The sequence below is a fragment of the Seriola lalandi genome, unplaced genomic scaffold (assembly GCF_002814215.2).
Source record: "Seriola lalandi dorsalis isolate HSWRI2012SDOR001 ecotype SW California unplaced genomic scaffold, Sedor1 jcf7180002054782, whole genome shotgun sequence".
Classification (NCBI taxonomy): Eukaryota; Metazoa; Chordata; class Actinopteri; order Carangiformes; family Carangidae; genus Seriola; species Seriola lalandi.
Genome location: NW_019525335.1, coordinates 1,030,149 through 1,052,530, shown reverse-complemented (window position 1 = coordinate 1,052,530; position 22,382 = coordinate 1,030,149). Strand labels below are relative to the sequence as shown.

The 22,382-nt window shown below is 42.9% G+C and overlaps 1 protein-coding gene across 2 annotated transcripts in view; it reads right to left on the bottom strand.

The window, feature by feature from the left end:
• Positions 1-1,685: 1,685 nt before the first annotated feature.
• bbs9 (Bardet-Biedl syndrome 9) overlaps positions 1,686-22,382 on the bottom strand; it is a 161,595-nt gene continuing 140,898 nt past the window's right edge. For both annotated transcript variants that reach the window (XM_023425470.2, XM_087179093.1), the window contains one exon: positions 1,686-4,536. In XM_023425470.2, coding sequence (XP_023281238.1) covers positions 4,178-4,536 — 359 coding nt within the window. In that variant the 3' untranslated portion in view covers positions 1,686-4,177. The remainder of the gene's footprint in view (positions 4,537-22,382) is intronic.

The window sequence follows — 22,382 nt, the reverse complement described above, 5'->3', positions numbered from 1 at the left end:
TTCATGACACAGACGGGAATAAGTCGACCTGAGGAGGGAGAGTTTGAGGCAGGGAGGTAGAGAGGAGGAGATAAAAAAAACAGACAGAGGCTGAACGAGTGAAATGAAAACATTTGAGTGACGGACAAACAGAGAAATTGAGAAAGAAGAGTGTCTTTGCGGTTGTGAAACTCTATCTGCGGCGCTGCTAAATGTACACAGAGTGGAAGCTGCTGCCAAATGAAACAGCAGCAGCTCAATCTGCAGGAGAGAGAGAGAGACAGAGAGAGAGAGACAGACAGAGAGAGAGAGAGACAGACAGAGAGAGAGAGAGACAGAGAGAGAGAGAGAGCTTTGTCTCCAGAGCCCAAGAGAAAAGACGAGAATAAAACAAAAACAATCACTTCAAACGCCGTCACACCGAGTCCTGTTCAGTGACATGACAAGTGTTAGCTCGGTTTCTACACTTCGTCCGCAACCGCCCGGGGGGAAACGGAGAAATGTGATGTTGTAATGTCGTGCTGCATTTGAGAGACGATGGAGAGTTGGAAAATCTGACTTTTTTTTTTTTTAGCTACTGGGAGAAAAAGGTCCTTTAAGTTCGAGTTCAAAGACGGAAACTCAACAAGGCTTTTATGCAACGTAAAGCTCGGGAAGTGATGCACCTGCGCCGCCATCTTTCCTCTCATCACCAGCAACCATGGATTACTAGAAACCACAAAACACCTTAAGTTTCCTACTTAAGAATGCCACTTTAGGGAGTTTCTTAATGGCGTTGCACAGAATCTCTTCAAAGGTTTCCTTAGTTAAGGAGAAAAGTAGTGACAGAGATTTTAGTGATTAAATTCTACTGCGTCACTGAGGGTGTCTCCTGGTCGCGGCACAGCCCATAAACGCACCATGTTGCAGTTAAGACGTGTGAGTCAAACGTACCTTTATATTTTGTCGCTAAGGTCTTATGTGCAACGGTTTAACTGACTTCATTGACTTGATTCCTCAATTATAAGACTAAGATAAGGATGAAAAACTTAAAGATTAAACTTGAGGGAGTTTTGTGCAACTTAAGGAAATATTAACTCAGACTCTGAGGAAATGGCTCCAGGTGACGTCGCTAAAAAGTAGTCAGATGGGTTTAGAAACATGACGACCAGACGTAAAAACGCCAACAGTTCATCCGGACTATCTAAAGGTAAAACTGAGAGTGAACACACCTGAGATGGATGATTACAAAGGGCCGATGTGGTAATAATTTACTGTTTGGCTTTGTAAGTTAATTTGGGGCTAAACTTGTTTGTTTTTATCCCGTCCCATCGACTGACTTCTCACCAACAAACCCGGTGAGTGCCACGTTATTATTTTCAATAAGAATGGGCTGAACTGTGAATGTCTGACCTCTGGCGATGGAGGGAACTCAGTGTCTGTCACAGTAATGATTTACTTACAGCTTCAGCGTCAGTGCAGGAGGAAGTCGACGCGGCGCAGAGCTCTGAGGGAAATATTAACTGTGGAGTATCTTTCGGTCTGGAGGGAGCAAGAGGAGTAAAAAAGCAGCAGGTTATTTGTCCTGTAGCTGTTTGAATAATAATCACACCAGAGAATGAAGCAGGTGAGAGTGACATTACCTCGACCTCATCATTACCATCCTGTGAAGCAGAACAACAACAAACAAGGAAACAACGGAATGAAAACAGAGCACTGACTGAAGGCTTTGATTACCTCAGTAGATTAACTTTTATTACTAAATATTTCATAAATATCGTTTATTTCATTCTCAGACTCCTCGGTTGGGGGGTGGGGGTGGGGGGTCTTCTTCAGGCTGCACAAACGACACAGTTCATTGAAGTGCAGAGGGGGTTGTGGCTATAAAAGCAGACTCCCAACAGGAGCCTGGTACATCTGCACGGCTAACACAACAGTACAAAACCTACTCTGTATTACAAACATTCAAGGTGTTGCGACACAGCACACAGGAAGTGCCTCGTGTCCAGCGGGAACCTCTGTAAAGGACGAACCGATGCTCGTTCAAGCTCATCGGTTTTTACCTGTGCTAAATTATTTAAAATCTAAAAACACTGAAAAAATAAAAGGGACACAGCCGAACTGGATCAGGGTTAAAGGTCAACAGAAGCCGTGACCTGCGCCTGATGAAAAGCTTCCCGGTGGACAGAAGCGTTGAAGTTGAACACATGGACATGGAGCAGACGTGTAGCTGCTGGGATTGTTTTGGTTGAGCTGCCACAGCGTCTATGGCTGAAGTCTTAAAGTCTGGCAGAAACAAAGCTCAAAGCTCCTAAACTGGTGTGTGTGTGTGTGTGTGTGTGTGTGTGTGTGTGTGTCCAATGTCTTACATTTTAGTGAGTTGTAAGTTTGTAAATCAGTATCTCCAATATCAACAGGATTCGGTTTGTAAAACCTCGGCTCCACATTTGTTTTCCTTGTTGATCAGTGGAGAAGAAAAACTTCTCTCACAGCTTTCCTCTGTCATCTTCTCTATTCTCCTGTTTCATTTTAAACTTCACTAATAAAGTCTTTTTCACCCTCTGTGTATAAACTAAGATGTAACTGTTGGTTCACCCCAAGGAAAGTTTAGTTTCATTCAACAGTTTGAACTCTTAAACTAGATGATCCACAGAACAAACAGTTTTCATTGGAACTACTTTCTACTGAGGAAACAGTCGCTGACAAACCCGTTTACAGGGTGGACACGTTGCTTGTTGAACTTTTTATAAATTTAATTTTTGAAAGCTCTGAGCACCACAGACAAAATCTGAAACAGAAATCTCAAATCTAGGGCTGCATCTCACAGATAATAGTGCTGACACGATATCCTATACTTTCTTCGAAACCTTACTGTGAAGAATACAAATCTAAAGCTATCAATTTGCATTTTTTTAATGCTTGATATGTGACTCTACACGTGCACGTCGACCTGTTTGCACGAGCCACCAAAAGCAGGAAAAAAAAAGTTTTCTTTGTGATGTGAATGAAAGAATTCGTTCAGTAACCTTGTGCGTTTTTCGTGTTATTCTAAAAACCTACGTGTGTGTTGCTGCTGAGACTCTGTTCTTCCTCTGGCACTAGTCACGGTCGTCTTACAGTAACATATCGTATCAAACCGTATCGTATGGAGCTGGTTCAATACGCTGCTAAATAAATACGTGCGTAACATGGAGCCTCTTCTTCATAGTGTTCCTGAAGATGGGCAGAAAAGGCCTCGGGTGTTAGACGGGCCTGCAGGTTCTTCTCCTCCTGATTGCCACCCTGCTTTTTTTTTTTCCAGAAACGCCCTGTTGGTTTCCACCGAACACAAACAGTCTCAGGTTCGACCCCGCTGCACCACGTTTGTGTCCATCAGCAGCTGTGTGTCCTTGAACGTCCCACATTTAAACAACAGATCTGGCTGGAGGAGGTCAGAGGGGATGGTGGTGGTGGAGGTGGCTGGAGGATGTGGCCTTGATTTACCCGGAAGCAGCCGGGCGGCTGGACGCGGCGGGCGGGTTTATTCTTAGCGGCGAGGCGGGGGAGGCTCTGGCGAGGCCCGGTGCCATGCGAGGGGGGTGAGAGGGCGGGGTCTGACATCACATCCAGAGGAGAGCGTGGGCGGGGGGGTGGTTTGGGGCCTGACTGGGATTAGGGAGGCGCAGGGCTGTGGGTTCAACTGCCGCTTAGGCCAGGCGACGAAGACGAGGAGGAAGGAGGAGGAGGAAGGAGGAAGCAGAGAGTCAGCGAAATGTCTGAGGAGGTGGAGGAGGAGGATTTAGCCTTCGTCCTCGCTCTCCCTGGGCTCAGACCTCACCACAGTCCCTCAGCGCACACACACCAAAACTACTGGATGTGGTGTGGTGGTTCAGCAGCAGCAGTGTGTGTGTGTGTGTGTGTGTGTGTGTGTGAGGGTCAGCTATTACTAGGCGATGTAAATATGTGTCCGGGAGGAAATGACTTGGCTGCTGAGATATGTGGCGTTGAGTGTATTTACATGTAAATATATGTTTAGACTGCATATGTGAACATGTGTGTTGTGGTCTTGTATATGTTTACATGTACACTGTATATACACACATATGTATATTTATATGTGTGAGCCCCTGTATGTATATATGTATGAGGTCTGGACATGTATCTTGTGTTGTGTTTATGCGTGTGTGTGTAAGTGTGTGTGTGTGTGTGTGTATCACTGGAGCTTATTGCACTGATTCCTTCAGCCCTCTCCAGCCTCTGGCTCCTTCTTCTTCTCTTTGACCTTTACTGAAGATTTCTTGGACACTTTCTTGTCCCCCAGTTCCTTGCTGGACTCCTTCCCTTCCTTTTCTTTGTCCTTCTTCTCCTTCGATGACTCCTTCTTCTCCTTGGAGGAGGAGGACTCCTTCTTGGACTCTTTCTTCGTCTCCTCCTTGGGCTCTTTGGCCTCTTTGATCGAATCCTTCTTTGACTCCTTCTTCTCCTTGGACGACTCCTTCTTTTCCTTTTTCGCCACCTTGACCGGCTCCTCTGCATCTCCTGCCTCCTCCTTCACGGCGGCCTCTGACGACTCCCTGGACACCTCTTTCTTCTCTTTGTCTGAATGTGGAAAGAGAGAGGACGGCCATTAGTACACACATCACACAGTACGTCATTCTCAGCTTCAGCTGAGACTCGACTTTCGACTTAAGTAGTGATAACGTCCGAAAAACGTCAGACTCACGCTGGTACTCAACACACACACACACAAACACACACACACACACACACACACACACACACACACACACAGAAATATTATTAGTTCTGCTATTTTAAGAGTCACACTAAGTGACATTAAAGCCGATCCATCCACCATGTTTAAAGGAAAAACAAAGCTTTTGTGAAACAATGACATAAACCTGTCCAGGTGGAATAAAAGGGGATGTTGTTGTGTCTCCTCTAATTTCCTTTGTGGTTCTTTGTTTTTAAATTCATTGTGAGTTTTGTCAGTGTGGCTGATCGTGTCAGTGCTGCTGTCATTAACCTCTAATTAAGCAGATTAATGTATTAATCGGTGAATAAATTAGTATTTATGAGACTATTTCACAGTTGCTCTGTTGTCTGACTTCGTGCGGACGTAGCCGCGGTCTGGTTGGAGGGTCGTGGTCAAGACGTTGACAAGCAGCGGGTTGCCTTAAACACAGTCCGTCTTCAGATGCGTCGTCACGTGTCTCTTCATCATGAGTGAGAGTGAGGACTAAGTGACGTTTGCACAGTCAGTTGTTTTGTCCTTTAATGGTACGATGCAAACACAGATCAGCTCTCAGAGGTCTCAAGCATCCAGACAAATTGAGCGACAACAGCACCTGTTGCATGACAAAGAACCCCCACTTAACCAAAGTACCCCCCGCTCCCCACCCCCACCCCTGCCAAATACAAACACACATTCTGCAGCCCCGCCTCCTCCAGATTGGACTGGCTCTCTGATAAGATGATAACGGGACCGTTGTCTGCCAACAATGAGACGCACTTCTTATCTCCATGAGAACAGAGAGGGTTTAGAGACTGGAGACTACAGCCTGGTATCTCACTGAGCGTGTGTGCGCATGTGTGTGCGTGCATGTGTGTGTGTGTGTGTGTGTGGGGAGACTGAAGTGCAAGAGCAGCCTCCAAGGGACTGCGTGTGTCTCTGCATGTATCTGCCTTTGCATGTACAGTATGTGGAGACTGCAGACTGCTCCATAAAAAGTGTGTGTGTGTGTGTGTGTGTGTGTTCACAGACTCCAGAGAGGAGCTCTAATCAGACCACTCATCGTCTAGAGCTTGGAGAGAGAGAGAGACTCTGTGTGTGTGTGTGTGTGTGTGTGTGTGTGTGTGTGTGTGTGTGTGTGTGTGGCAGACGGCTGCCATAAACTGTCCTGAAGTATGTAACTCACTGAAATGAAACTGAAATTTTTTATAATGAAGTTTAGACACATTTAAACATCTAATCAAGGGGAATTTACAATTAGTTGTTCAAGTTTGATTTGTCAGGTGTCACCAAATTCATTCGGCATAAGAAAAGAATCTGCGGCACTGCTGTTAGTGAGGATCGGACATGTGGTCTGAGGTAATAACAAATACATTTGAAAAGAAAGATTGAGGAAGGGGAAACATTTGAATCCATGAGGAAGGTGAAAATAAAACATTGTAAGATATAGTTTACTGTGTAAAAATTATAGAAAAACAGATTAAAGTTCAGGAGAGAGTCTCCTAGTTCTCAGGGTCCGTCACAGTAGCCAACATCGTTATCCTATAATCACTTTTGTGTGACTGTAGTTCCTCTTCTTCTACTCAGAAAAGTTCACCCAATCTTACAGAATTTGCCAGATGAACCTCGCGGCGTGAGCTTCAATTTTTCTGGTCTCATATGATAGAAACAGATATAATAGATAACCCTGTTCCACTGTGTATGAGACGGATGGACTGCATCCTTCTGTTCCAGTAGAATTAGACGACGGATGTCATTTCACATCCTTTATTTCCACCGCTGCTCGCATGGGATGGAAAGTGAAGACAAACATGGAGGACGTTTATACATCAGCAGGTTCAAATCAGAGTCTGCAGCTACAGTTTCACACTCTAACGGACGGTTTACGACACACTGACTGAGGAGGCTCATCCAACCGCTCGTGATTTCCCCTCCCACAGCGACTTGTCTGCCCACCCGACATAGGGGGAAATAACTCCAAAGTAGCACACTACCTCATACACATCGGTACAAACATGAACACAAACACAAAACACTCTAATTAATGCGCACATGCAGAACAAGTGCGAACAAGTAATTTGCGAACACAAACCACACAAACAGGTGACCGCAAACTGTTTGTGTAAAAAGTGACATGCAAATGTTGCCTCTCCCTTTCTCTCTGTGACCTCAGAGCTTTTACAGCGAGACATGAAAGGAATTCTGGGAGAGGGTGTGTCAGTATCGAAGCAATAAAGATGTAGAGGGAAAGAAGTCGTGCGCCTGTTTATAAATCTAAAGATATGCACATATGCCGGCCTAATATGTGTCTTCAGCTCCGGCCCATGTGTGTGTGTGTGTGTGTGTGTGTGTGTGTGTGTCGTGAGGTCGTGACAATATGTGTGAATCAGTGCTGTTATGTGTGTGTTTGTGAAAATGATATTAAAGCATGTGAGCAGTTTAATCCTGTAGCGACAGTCTAATCCTGACTGGATGTTAACCGTCTGGTCACCACTACACACAAACACACACACACACACACACACACACACACACACATACACACACACACACCTCTGTCTGCACATCACCCCTCAGCAGCTGAACTAACAGATAGCAGGAGTCTGTGTCTGTGTGTGTTTTGTGATGTTATTTCATGATTAAAAACTCTGCAGCAGGACACTTTCCAGTCACTGGTCGTGTTTCCATCACAGTTTTGTTGCCACATAGAAACAATTTTTTTATTTATTTTTTGTCTGTGTTTCCACTGAGTGATGTTATGCAGATAAAAGCTTTGCGCGATATTGTTGCAATTAAATGTCGGCGACAGGTTTCCAGCAGTCTGCCTGGTGATGAAAGTGTGTTAGAGGTCAACGGGCTTCACCTCTCCTGCTTGTTTTTTAAAGGTGAAGTGACAGGAACATTCACAGGACTCCTGCACCTTTAATTGCAGGTTGTTAATTGCATGTTGAAGGGACACAATTTAAGAATCACTTCATTATTGGTTTTGATTTTATTTCTCCAGGATGAAACTCATCATTCACCTTATGGGTAAATTCGATTTTTTATTTATTTTTTTGTAACTTTGTTGAGCCCGTCCTTTAACTTCTCTGTTTTTGATACAACGGCCGATCAAGACTTTCTGAGATTGAGGAATCTTTTTAAAGGTTTTACTTATTTATTCATTTATTTTTTAATAACAATACATATAAAAATAAAGGTTTTCGCTCTTAAAAGCTAAATTCCAGTATTATTATATTATTTATATTATACTATTAACTGATAAAGATGTGATGCATTTACCTGTTGCTAGCAGAGTATAACTGATACTGGATAGCTGCTTTTTAAAAAATATATATTCATACGGCTCTAAACACATTTAAATATCTTACACTGAGAAATAAAATTTCTGTTGCAGTTTTTTGTGTTTTTGCTTGTGTTGAAGTCTTGTGGTGCTGAAATGGACAGCTCCTGTAAAGATGACTCCACATGCATCTTCTAATTTGATTCAATATATATATATATATATTTTTTATTATTGTCACAGTACTTTATCTATACTTCAAATGTTGATTGTATGAGTTTCGGTTTCGGTCTTTCTCATGCGATCACTTGTCATCACTTCGATGATGTTGTTGTTGCGTCTTTTAATGTTTGATTTTAATGCTGTCAGCACTTCAGTTCTCAGAGGTTGTATTTGTTTTACTTTATCTTCGAAGCGCGGAGGTTCTTACTAAAGAGTCGATGAAAAGGAAGTGATGGTGAACATGAGGTCTGGTGGGAATGATCCAGGACATTCTCATGTGAGACCTTGGATCTGCGTAGAATAACACTCTTATAAAAGCAGAATCTGTGAAATCTTTCCTTGCACTTGTGCGTCAAAAAACCATTTTCCAGCTCCCAGGGAAGCGTTCGTCTCCTCCTCGGTTTTCTTTTTTTCACTACACAAGCAGAAAATAAAAGAGCGCGTGAGAGCCGGGACCTCGGGGGAGCAGTAGCAAAGGGTTGATAAACATTGACGTTGTAAGACAAGATGGCAGCTTCCCTCCTGTATGGAAATCCAGAGGGGGTCAGGTCACATCTCGTCAGTCTGCTACCTCAACAAACTAACAAAGTGGAAGCCTGTAGACTAAACAGAGCGGAGGCCGGTGCTTCGTGTCCCTCCGAGCAGCCGGGGAACGAAGTGACGTTAAGCCCTTCTCACATGGGACACGGGAGCTACCTGGAAACGTCTGGTGGTTTTCATCAGGATTTACCACGGTCCGCAGCCATTACAATCCCATGTGAATCTGCTACAGCCGTGTCTGGATGGGATCAGTCTGACAGGAAACCATGGGCAATGTAGTTCCTTACATTGCACATCATTTGCTCCGGTGAACGATCCTTTAGGGAATAAACCTATTATAATATTGCTCCCCTAAATTACTGAGGAGGTGTTTCATTTTCAGGGAACATGCTTTTCAGCAAAAAAAAAAAAAATATGGGAAATCACCCCGCTCATGCAGAGGCTGCCTCTAATGACACGATTCCCCTTGTGTGGTTTGTTAGCTGGTTCTTTGCAACTGACGCACTTGGTTGTGCGTCTCCTTCAACCGAAGTTTAGTTTTCCATGTTTCCATATTCATCTTAGAACATTTTAATTTGAACAGAGATGGTTTATTAGTCCATTGTGGTAACTTCACCTCAAACTGTATGATTACTCTTTTTTTTTGTCATGGAATCAGTCTTCGTGTATACGTATTAGTCAGGTTTGGGTTTGTGGTTGCCAGTTCAAATCCCATGGTGAACTGTGGATAGGAAAAGTGAATGAGTAACGCTCGGTGAACACCCAGCTGCTGCAGGGAGCTGCTCCGTGGTTGTAGTGGGCTGGAAAACAGCACGAAGCCCGACTGTCCCTGGAAACATCATGATTTGAAGTTACTGTGCTGCTGTTGTTTTCACGAGGGCTTCAACATTTTTCATTTTACATTTTCTGATGTTAAACTGAATTATTGATGTAAAAAATGGCGGGTGGTTATAGCACTGTTGTTTCACAGATGAAAGGTTCTTTATATTTTTAATCTCTCTGCTTTGCATGTTTTAATTTGAGATTTTTGTGCCTTTAAACTTCATAGATTTATGTGATGATAAACATGAGTTTGATAAATGAATTAAAAAGGCAGCTCAATGCAGAGCTGACAATCAATTATTGATATCTCTGTATTTATTGATTGATCTATTGACCTGACTATTTTGAAATGTTATGTCATATGTCTTTTCTTCCTTTTAAGATGCGTTTAAGGCATCTGCGTATCCGCTGCGTTCAGTGGTGTTACGTCATTAAACATGCATCATGTGACACCTGCAGCGCACGGGATGAGCGGTGCGGATGAAAGCCGACAGGTAAAGCAGCCATGATGTGTGAATGTGATGAAACCCTTGATTTTCTGCAGAGTTTATGGGCAGTGATGCCGAGCAGTAGGACAGTGGAGTTGATGAGCGTGGAGTCAGATGAAAAACATTAGGTGGCGTCACTTTGACGTGTGATACACATCTCTGTGCTGCCCTTACAATGAACCTCAGAAGTTTTTATATATGTTCTCCAATACGGATACACAGTGCGTACACATGAATAGATATTCACATAATCCTCTTAAGACAAAGATCCTCCTGTAGCATTCCCACAGTGCTCTGACCTCTTCTTTCAACCTACCCAGCCTCTTCATCTTCCACTGGAGTTTAGAGGGCAACACTTGTTTGTTCCTTGTGGAACAAAAATAAAAACCACAGCAACAAAAGTCAGCGTGTTGATTAGATAAGGTGAGCGACGCTATCTGTGCTGCGTTCAAAGCCCACGTTCCGCCTGAATTCCCGTGTTAGCAGCAGATCGCGGCGTTGCATTCATCTGCAGGCAGCCGTAGTCAAAATAGAGGCGGCCGCCCAGATTGCCCGCATCCCGACCAATCGGCATGGAGGAGACTGCAGCTGAAACCTGCCGATTTACAGAATCCACTCTGCAGAGAGTGTGTGAATGTGTTTGTGAGGACGAGAGAGGACGAGAGAGAGAGAGAGAGAGAGGGAATCTGCCAAAGAAGGACTGATTGGATCTGTGGTGTGGTGTGTGTCTAGGAGTGTGTATCTGTGAGTGTGTATGGCGACTGAGATCATTTGTGCCTCTGTTTTTTTGTGTGTGTTTGTGTTTGTGTGGTTCAGACGAGGCGGTCGCACAGGACACAACAGTATTATGTGAAGTCTAAAAACAAAGCTGTGTGGTCAACAGCGTGGGAAACACACAAACACAACAGACGGAAAAAGGCTCAAAAGTTGATTGTTAAATACTAAGAATCATCACTCAACTCACAAAACAAACGGTACAACTCGAGACACACACACTGGACTCACACACTCACGTGTCACCATAAGACGAAGGCTACACACACGCACTTCACGTGAGCTACGTTTACATCTGCTGTCTGAACCACTCCGGCGTTTTCAAGCCTCTATCTCGATCCGTTTTAGTTTGAAAACTCTGGGTTGTGTTTTAGTCCGGACGTGCGGAGAAGAAGACGCAGATGATTGGGTCTCGTCGGTCTCAACCACCAGTGGCAAAAGCAACACGGATAACGAGCGTTACGAGTGCTGCCGACCTTGTTGTCTTTGCTAGCAGCTGTTAAATTCTGCATTTTAACGCTACAACTGTCTTTGCTGTTCCTTGCTTAAGCATTTTCTGCAACCAAGCAACCGCAGAGTGAACAATCTGCTTCCTGGCACACACACGTCCAATCAATGTGTGTGAATGGTCGTGTGATTCTCCTTTTTAAAATGGAGAAACGCATCAGTGTGGACGTAGCCAAAGTGCGATCACGCAGTGCACCTCTATGGAAACATCTGCATCACTGATGTAAGAAGATTTTCCCTTTAATTTCTGGGTTGGGTGTCGCACAGCGTCAGCATCAGCTACAGGCAGAGTGAGGAATACAGATGTTGTCTTCGGCGGCTTCTTTTTTTTTTTAAAGATTTGAACATCTGTCACTTTCCGTTTACTGGGAGGAAGACGCGGCTAAAAAGAACAAGCTCACAAACATCTCTCTGATGGTGGTGGACGGCATTCTGCAAAATGTGGGAAACAGCTAACTGACGAAGGAACAGACGACAGAGGAAAAAGTGAGTTCAACAACGAAACAAACCCTCAGAACACTTTCAAATTCATAACAATACCGTCTAATTATATTTAATAACGTTTAACGACACAAAAGGAAAAAGGAAAGTGTGTGAGGAGAGAGAGAGAGAAAGTTTGACAGTGGCTGGACAGGCAGTGTTTAATACTATTCTTGGTATGGAATGTGCTGTTGAAGCACAGCAGGCCTGCCCATTGCCTCGTGTGTGTGTGTGTGTGTGTGTGTGTGTGTGTGTGTGTGTGTGTGTTTGCAGACCAATGACAGCTTAGCTATGATTGTAAGATTGAACCTTGTGCTACACCACCCATGGAGCACTACACACACACACACACACACACACACACACACACACACACACACACACACACACACACACACATACACACAAAAACTGTCTTTGCAGGAAAAACAGATATTTATGTGCAAGTGGGCACTTGGGCACGTACACACACTTACACACACTGGTCATTACAGCAGTCTGCGTCTCACAGTGATGATGGGGAACGTCCTCGCCAACTGCAGAAACGTTTCTCGTACACAGAGGAAATGAGAGAAGAGGATCTGAACCCGTTTACAACATCCGAATCCTTTGAATCCTTTTACTGAACCCAAGTTCAAGTTTAAATAAAGTCAAAGATTCAGGTGAGATTACTCAGCGCTGAATAACGGATGTTTTTAATCTATATATACATCCTGAACACAAGGTGAGTAGCATGAGATATGAAAAGAAGATTAAATGTGTAGAGGTACTACTTTACTTTTGCAAACATTACCTTTTACAACCTAATCGCCCAAATACTGGAGGCTCTGATTGACAGATAATAAACTGAGAGAAACTCCTCTCTTCACAGTTCAGTCGCAGCCGACTTTCACTCTGGCCTTAGGGCGAGTTAAGGCGTCTTTATCCCTCAGCCAAAGTGTTAGTCAGATCATCGATCGTCTAAAACCCCTCCCACCACCACGGCTTTCCGAGCATCACAATTGGAGATTATATTCGTTGTGACTTTCTAAAAACCCAACGATCAGACAAACGCGTCACACATCGACTGGCCAGGTGTGTGTGGAGGTGACAACTTCTTTCACTCCTCACACAACCACTGCACACAAGAAAATAGAACACCATGAATGTCTTCAAGGAGAGATTGTCAAGAAACATGAACATCATGATCATCCTCAGTTTCTCACCCCGCTCTCAACCCTCGTTAGAGTCTGACCAATGAGAGGAGAGTACGAGGTAAAGGTGGAAAACAGAGGAGGAAAAGGAAAAAATAAGAAGATACAGTATGAATAAAATAAGAAAGGGAGAGAAGAAGAAGGTGATTTATGTTTTTAAATAAGAATAAAAGAGAGAAAAAGCAAAGAGAGACAAAAATGTAAAGAGGGAGAGAGAGGCTGAGTGAGACCACTGCTCGCTCGCTCTCTCTGGGTGTGGTATAGTGGGTGGGTTCATTCCCGCGGTCGGCCAAGATATTTTCTCTCTGCTCAGCTACGCCCTGCTACTAACCAACACACACACACGCACGCACACACACACGCACACACACACACACACACACACACGGATAATGTACAGAAAAATATACAGTGGCCGGTCGGAAGAACCAGCGTTTTGGCCTGATACAAAAGGACATCAAATTTTCCAGGTCTGGTGGTGACATAAAATCTCTTCATCACACACACACACACACACAAACACACACACACACACACACAAATACACACATGCACGCCTCCGGCAACTTCCTCACTGCACTCTGCCTAAATACAGCCAGCCACATCAGAGAGGACATTTACAAGACTGGGCGATCTACACACACACACACACACACACACACACACACACACACACACACACACACACACACACACACACACACGTTTGCACATGCAAACTCAATTACAAACTATACACATACCATATGTCAAAATACTTTGTATATTCTTTGTACACAAAGTCACAATGACAACGCTGCACACAAACATATACACTTTGCACAAGTGAACACACACACACACACACACACACACGAACTGCTGTACTACTTTGCAGAATGAGAAACTTAGTGTGTGTGTCTACTTGGCTTGTTTGTTGCGGTTTGTCGTTTCTGCTCTGAGACACAACAGTCCATCCCTGGAGAGTGTTTTAGCAACACACACACACACACACACACACACACACACACACACACACACACACACACACACAGTCTGACAAACATTATTCTGCTTGGTTTTACAGAAATCCCTCTGCATCACACACCCACCAAATATGCCCAGTATGCTTTTGTTAAAAATATAACCTGTGTGTGTGTGTGTGTGTGTGTGTGTGTGTGTGTGTGTATGGGGACGACTGGATTTTCAGTCTGGTCAAGCCACAAATGGTCTGCCAACATCACTCACACACACACAGGCACACACGTGTTCACACTGTGAACACAGAGGGAGGATGAAACTCGAGCTCAGCCGCTGCCCAGAAAAAAAAGAAAAAGAAAAAGTGATGTGGTGGGAGAAGTCGTGCGTCGTGTGACCAGGAGCTCACAGGTCTGAGTCCTAAACAGCTGATGTGTCGTTAACAGAAAGTGGGAGGACGACACACGTTGCACAAGCTGCTCTCTTGGTCATTTAGAAACCGAGTGGATGGTCCAGACACCCTCTGTATTTATTGGTGGTCATGTTTCTCTACATTAAGACTACATTTCCCAAAGTCCTGCTGCTCCCTGTCTCTGGTAAAAAAACAAACAAACGTGTTTCTAAGTGATTTTCTCAATCGGACATTAACTTCTTCCACTGTCTCCAGAAACTGAGAAAGCTTTGGATCATTTGCTCACGCAGTATATTTTCCCAGTTTACCAGTCAACAGACTACTGACCTCAGGAGATGAGTTTGCTCATTGTTGTCGTGTTGTTTTACTCAAGAAACCAAGTGTATAACATCAGAGTATTAGAGATCAACGCTCAAAGGCAGATGTGAGCAGATTGTATTTAATAAATACAGTTTTGTTAAGAGATGGAGTTCTGGAGTCCCTCGTGTGATGGACCAGAACCGAACTAAAAACCACGTTTTTCAACAGACATGGTGCTTCAGCTGAGCAACCAGCGTCATAAAGAGCCGTGTTTCCACCAGAGCCGAGAGGAAAATCATTTCAGAAACAAACTACAAATGCCACGTTGATTACTTCCTTTGTTTGAAACACAGCATCATCGGCGGTGGTGATATTGGACAAAATCTTTGATCACAGTAACTAAAGGAAATTTTACTTTCCGATTCTATATGTTATAATGGCAGGTTTCCTGGTAATTAAACTGGGACACAGTTATTGATAAAATAACCAGCGGATAACGTCTTTATTTTGAGCCGGTACAACCAGACAGTAAAGGCACAGATACTTTGGTATTAAGAGTAAAAGGCAGTATGAAACTGACAGTAGTGGCTGCTGGGATCTCACACCTTAACAGAGCTGCAGCTGATTACCTGATCTGTACTCGTTCATTTCAGCCTCAGCGCTGTTGAGTTTCACGGCTCGTGCTGCTGCGGCCCCTCACGCCGACCCTGTTCTTTGTGACAGCGCCTGAAGGAACGGCGGGGCCGTGACCTCGGCCGTCCCTGAAGCCGATTATAAAAATATTTGCAGATATTTTCAGATCCTTTTCATATTTCAGGGCGCTGGGTGTTTTCCTTGTCGCTCACGCAGAGCAGAGGGAGGAAGGGGCAACACCCAGACTGGCGGGCCACAGACGAAGCACCCTGCTGGGGGAGTCCTGCACACACACACACACACACACACACACACACACACACACACACACACACACTCGCCAACCTCCAAACCAAGCTGCAAGACCCCTGAGGAGCTGAGGGGCACCACAATTTACACACAGGTGTACATTACAACACGTACACAAACCCACTGAAAAACCTACAAATGAACTAGTGCAGAGTCACACACACAAACTGCTGCAGCAGGTAACCTGTGAGGCTGTAAACAGGCTTTAGTCAAATATCTGTCCACCAGATCAAACATGTGCGGTCATTATCTTCCAACGTGGAAAGTTGAGTTCACATTATGATTGGTTTAAATCGAGAGAACTGGTGTTCAAACGTCTTCACGAGCTGCATTTCAAGACCGACCATGTCACAGCGTCTCATTTCGAAGGTTCCTTCAATTGTTTCCTTTATTTCTCAGCTCAACCCATCCCGAGATTTATGGCGCTCCGGTGATGAATCACTTTTCAGGAAGAGAATAAGACAGACTCCGCTAAATGAAACAGCGGCTGAGGATGAATAGGAAAATCCTCCGTACACCAGACGTCTCATTTCGGTTTGGTATTTTCGGTCTTTGGAGGACACTGAGTTTGACACCCAGACCTAATGTTCACTTCACTTGTTAAAACTGGATGATTTTGTTTTGGTTTCGTCACTTCACAAGGCAGTGAAAAGTTAAAATGACTCTTTCTTCCTTCCTTCAGTCCCTCCTTTCCTTCCTCCTCACCTCCTCTTTTCTACCCCTCTCTCCTTGTCTTACCCATATCAATTCATTCACTTTCTTCCTTTTTCTATTTCTTCATTTCCACTTTCATATCACCTCCTTCTCCTTTTTCACCGTTGTGTCTCGTCTCCTCCCTTTTTCCATTTCTCCCCTGCTTTCTTTCTCTCATTGTTTCTCCCTGAGCTGACACCTGCTCAGCTTCCCTCTCGCTGTGTGTGTGTGTGTGTGTGTGTGTGTGTGAGTTAGCTGCACTGTGGTCAGCCACCGTCCCTCCTCCTCCTTCTCCTCCTCCTCCTCCTCTTCACCACCTCTGCCAAAGATACATTTCACCTCACCACATCTCCGACGGAAAAGAAAAAGCAGTAAGAGAGGAAACCATGAAGGAATATTTCTGACCCCCCCCCCCAGTGAAAACAAAAGAGACTTTATACTTGGGTGGGGGAATCTATACATCCTCCTCTCTCTCTCCTTCAATATGTATATAATAATAAAAAAAACTATCTCTTCTATTTTAGATTTCATTCTTTCTCTGGTTTTTCTACTTTATTCTCACTGTAGTGAAACAAACCTCCTGTTAAACCAATATGGCGTCTCAACTACCGTAATAATAAATCAATAATATATTTGAAAAAATCAAACACAATTTTGATGGTTGATGGATTATTTATAATTAATTTCTCAATTATAGGGAATAGGGAATTGATGGAGATTTATCACTAAATTTACAGACTAGATGAATTGATTAAAAGAAAAAATAAATGACTGATCAATCAGTAATTAAAATAATCACTAGTTGCATGTCAATATTATTACTATTAGAACTGATTCTGATTAAGATGAGAATTGAAAACACTTTATTTTACAGGTCCATAATTTCTACAAAGAAAATAAGTTTCCTAGAGTTTGTTATTAATCAATGGAACAACATGAATTTCTATGAAAGGAAAAACAAATTTAAACCAGAGTAAACATTCATGTTGAAGCCATTTATTATTGGAAATTGTATTTGTCACATTAATTGATTTGTATGTTTACCTGTCAAACACTTGTTCACTTGATGTGCACCAGAAGACTGTCTGTGTTACACTAGATATAAGAATTAATTGAAAACCTATTGATTAAATGTAAGTTATTTATCTACTATTAATATTTTTAAAAAGTAATTCTTTACAGGGAAGTTTTGGGAAGATATTAGATTAATATTCTGAAATCACGGACATGAAAATTAAATCATTACCAAGATTTCAATGAAACAGAACAAAAACTGGAGCTGGAAATTCAACTTCGTTAATGAGTCTGTCTCAAAACTTCACACAGATTTTAGAAATTGACATTTCGCGGTTCAATTGCATTTTAATTTAATATTTTCCGGCATGTTTTCATTGGTAAATAGAGTAATAAAACATCACAAATGTACCCTGCAGATGACAGATGGGCAGTGTAACCACATCATGTCATAATGTGAGAGTTAAGTGTGCACTGAGCCCTCACACTGAGTGTCTGTGTGCATGTGTGTGAGTGGCTCTAAGGCTGCCAGGTTTATGTCCAACAGATTTACCCATCATTGGTACACCACACAACACACTCACACTCACACACACACTCACACACACACTCACACTCACACTCACACTCACACACACACTCACACACACACACACACACACACACACACACAAATTTACTGCAAACACACTTTATTCCGCTGAATTAACCGGTGGAAAAGTTGTGCCTGGAAACACATGGAGCTCTTTCACAAACACACAAACACAACAAATTAATTCCACATAGACTTCAAGTGATGCTCAATATAATTTCAGAATTACTCAGTTATTTTAATGACCTTACACACACGCACAAACACACCCACACACACACACACTAAAAGGAAAAACCCTCTCTCGTTAATTTTCGTTGAGCTGCACTAACACCATGAAAAGATGGACAGGATTTTCTTTCCGTTTTTAGCAGGAAAATAAAATCAACAATATTAAATATCAAAAAGGTCAAACTTTAAGTCTAAGTGTTCAGCCAATCAGATTCCTGCTGCAGCGCTGACCGTTTCCTCCTTCCAATCACACGGAAACTGTACCACTGGGGTGGCGTTCCCGTCGCCATGGAGACAGTGTTTTGAGGGGGGATGCTACATACGCATTTACACAAACACATAAACACACACAGGTAGTAAACATCCTCTGCTGTATAATCACACAGTGACTTTACTCCCTCTTTACTTTCACGCTTCATTTTCAGTTCCCTCCTCCTTCCTCCCTCCCTCCCTCCCTCTCTCTCTCTCCCTCTCTCTATCATGCTCGCTCGCCCACACCAGTAAACTCTCAGTTGTACGTAAATTGTTGCTGCAGTCCTGTAATCACAGCTCCAAAGAGCCGACAACACGGCCACCGCTGTGAGCCCGAGCCCAGGCGTAAACACGAGCAGGGACAAAAACATTAACGTGATCGGTTAGTTAAAAACTGGTTAATATCTTTAATAAAGGTCGAAGGTCACTCTTTATTATCATCCTGACATATCAGCATCGAGAGAGAGAGAGAGGATCTTTTAGTTTAGTTTTCAGAGACTGTGGACGACAAATGAGTCAGAGACGATGTGAGGTGATTTAAAATTAGAGGAGGAAGACTAACTGTGGTCAGTGTGGTCAGACACACAGACACCAACACAGGATGGAGGGAGAGGAGGGAGAGAGAGAGGGAGGGAGGGAGAGGGAGAGAGAGAGAGTCCAGTTTGTATCATGAACAAACTGAATTTCACGTTGCTATTTCCACGTAAAAAAAAGAACAAAAATATTGCAAAAAAAAAACGTGGTTGTGGGTATAAACTGATTTTAGGAGAGTTATCTGCTCCTTTATAGATAAAACTATGGTGGACTAGAGAGATCAATGCACAGTGTGTCTGCACCACACGGCACAAAGAAACACGTCGTAAATACAGAAAATACAAGCAAATACAAGAACAATACAACAGTGGAACTAAACTGCAACACGATATAAGTTTCATGGGACAAACTTTAAATGGACGTACATGTTAGTAACAAGTAGAAGGCAATCACGATATACAGCGTGATCAACTAATGACAGAACTAAAATAAACATTTTCAAACATTACTGATGAGTAATTGACATATTAATTAATTATTCTGTTGCCCTTGAATTGAACACTTGAATTAAATTTTGAGAAACAAGTAAAACGTCAGCTTAATTTTCCGACAACCTCTCCTGTCTTAACACCATTCTTTGTATGAAAGAGAAACTAAACAGGGGAGGAAATGAGAAACAGAAGAACAGAAGAGGAACAGATTGAGATGAGAGAGAGAGAGAGAGAGAGAGAGAAAGAAGGTCGAGAGTTTACGATCTCCACATCTTTGGCAAATCCATCAAATTTCCTGTTACCACAGGTGTGACTGTGGGTGGAATCTGACTGTGTGTCAGTGTTTAGTGATCCAGCAAAATATAATTCAAAGCCAGTCAACCACACCCACTCACCCCCCCCCCCTGCTTTCTGAGGTCTCACTGTGAGTTACCTCTTTGAAAGAACAGTGTCGAACTTCTTGTGTCTGCAAATTGAACTTCCATACACATGAACACAGAACATCTTTCATGTTTCTCGATGGGAAACCTTGCAAAGGGATTTAAGACAAACCATTCACTGAGAGAAAGGTGCTGCATGTACACGCAACTTTCATAGGAAATTTACAAATTAACCCTGAAAGTTGAAGACAAAGCAAAGCACCAAACTGGCAAAACAAGCGAGAGTAAATATCCTGGTTTTAAATGAGCTCCATCAGGCCAAAGTCACTTTGTCATCAAGTTTTTACTGTTGATAATTCATGGAAAAACAACAGGAAAAGCAAAATTACCCTAAATTGAGAGTAACAGCCCAAAAACAAGGTGACAATTTAATATAGTTTTAATATAGCTTGTATCCATTACACACACACACACACACACACACACACACACACACACGCTTACGTATGTAGACAAGTGATTAATCTGACCACTCCTGTTCTTGGCAGTGTGCTTCCGCCAGTAAATCTAAGCTCTGGTGGCAGTCAGCATTCCACACACACACACACACACACACACACACACACACACACACACACATACACACACAGACACACACGCAGACACACACGCAGACACACACGCAGACACACACACACACATGCACACACACCATGCACAAACTAAACAGACCTACCTTAATGAACACAGCTCACACAGTCATATTCACACATGCATACACCTGCAGAAAAAATACACGTGTACCAAGGTATGCATCTATGAAAACAAGTGCAAACACACTCCTGGAAAATTCACACACACACACACACACACACACAGTTGGGCTGGTGTTAATAAAGGAAGTGTACACGCCGCTTCTTGCAGTGGTGAGTTGTAATTCATTTAAAGGTTCATGTTACTATTTTACAAAACATTTCAAACACAGTGACAGAAGCAACTCTTTTCTGCAGGTCAGACGACAGGAATTTAATTCTATTACTAACTTGATATTTAACGTTTTTATTAGTGTCAGCAAATCTCAGAAAATCAAAACCAACTCTGAACTGATCCGACCAACAAGTATTACGTGTGAATCAAAGTCTGATATATCTTATTCCTCTGCATCCTTGTCCAAAAACTATTATATACAATATATATACAAAAACTACAGCAGGTCTCCAGGGTGTGTAGGCTCTGATTTTGTGTGTGTGTGTGTGTGTGTGTGTGTGTGTGTGTGTGTGTGCGTGTGTGTGCGTGCGTGTGTGTGTTGCGGTCGCTGTCGTCTAATTGTAGAGGGAAGTGTCTGGCAGTCAGCCTCTTCCCTTTGTGGCTGAGGATACTCATCATCATCATCATCCAGAGAGTGGTGCATCCTATCATTTCACAGCACCTCGCACAACCAAAAATACACTGACAGACACATGTAGCGCTCCGAAAAAAACAAAACAAAACAAAACAAAAATCTACACAACACACTCAGCTAACAACGACGGCTCCCGACGCAAACACTGCGTGTGACAGTGAGCTCATTGTTTGGATTCGACTAATTTATCTTACCTTGGCTAATCTAATCGAGCGAGGAACTGACCAAAATACACAGACTCACCCAGAGCGCTAAATTTATAGTTGCAGATAAGGATAGGAGCGAAACAGGAAACAGGAAGTGTGTAGAATTGTGGGAAAAATCTCAACAAACACTGACTGTCAACGTGCAGTTCCTCCTACAGAGATAATGAATATTAACTGAACAATCACTTTTGTTAAAATGTATATCAAAGTGCAGTTTGCTTTTAGCTTTAATGTCAGTCCGGTTTTGTACATAATGTGTGATGTGATGTGATGTGGGGGTTGGAGCCAGTTTTAGGAAATCTATAGTCAAATGAAGATAAACGTCAGAACAGTCGTCATATGAAATACTGCTCGGTGTCAGATCCTTTAAAAGCTCTTGTACGACACTTTGAATCTTCTCTGCTGAAGCTCTGTCAGGTCTGTACTGCAGCCAGCTTTAATTCTTGCTGGTTTCAGGGGCTTTCTGGGCACAGAAGACACTTGGCAGCCATGTTTAAGACCCACTGTCTGCACTGTTCTAACATTCGGATCGGTCGATGAAAAAGACTCCGACCTCCGAGTAATTGTTCAGAGTACAGAATCGTAATATAAGATCATGTATCACTGCCCAAATACCTTCCAAATAACACCTCACCATATAGTATGTGTGTAAATGTATAAGGGTATATCATAATATATTACAATGTTGATATATACTTCAATAAATTCTCTGCAAACTCAAGAGTGAAACTGTGTTTTAATAAAATAACGAACAGATGAAAAATGTGTCTTTTGGCTTAATTCAGTGAATTAAATAACTAAGAAACGAAGGTACTTCATGATGCCAAAATCCTGCCAATCAAATACTGACATAAAGACACATGCAGTTACCCACACCTGAGATTCACACTCGCAGTGTGACGTTCAGGAGCTGAGAAAGTTTCAACTTCTTGCAAACACCCGCAGACAGACCGACCAATAACGTTCATTTTGACTCACAAGCAACTGCGTCTATTATC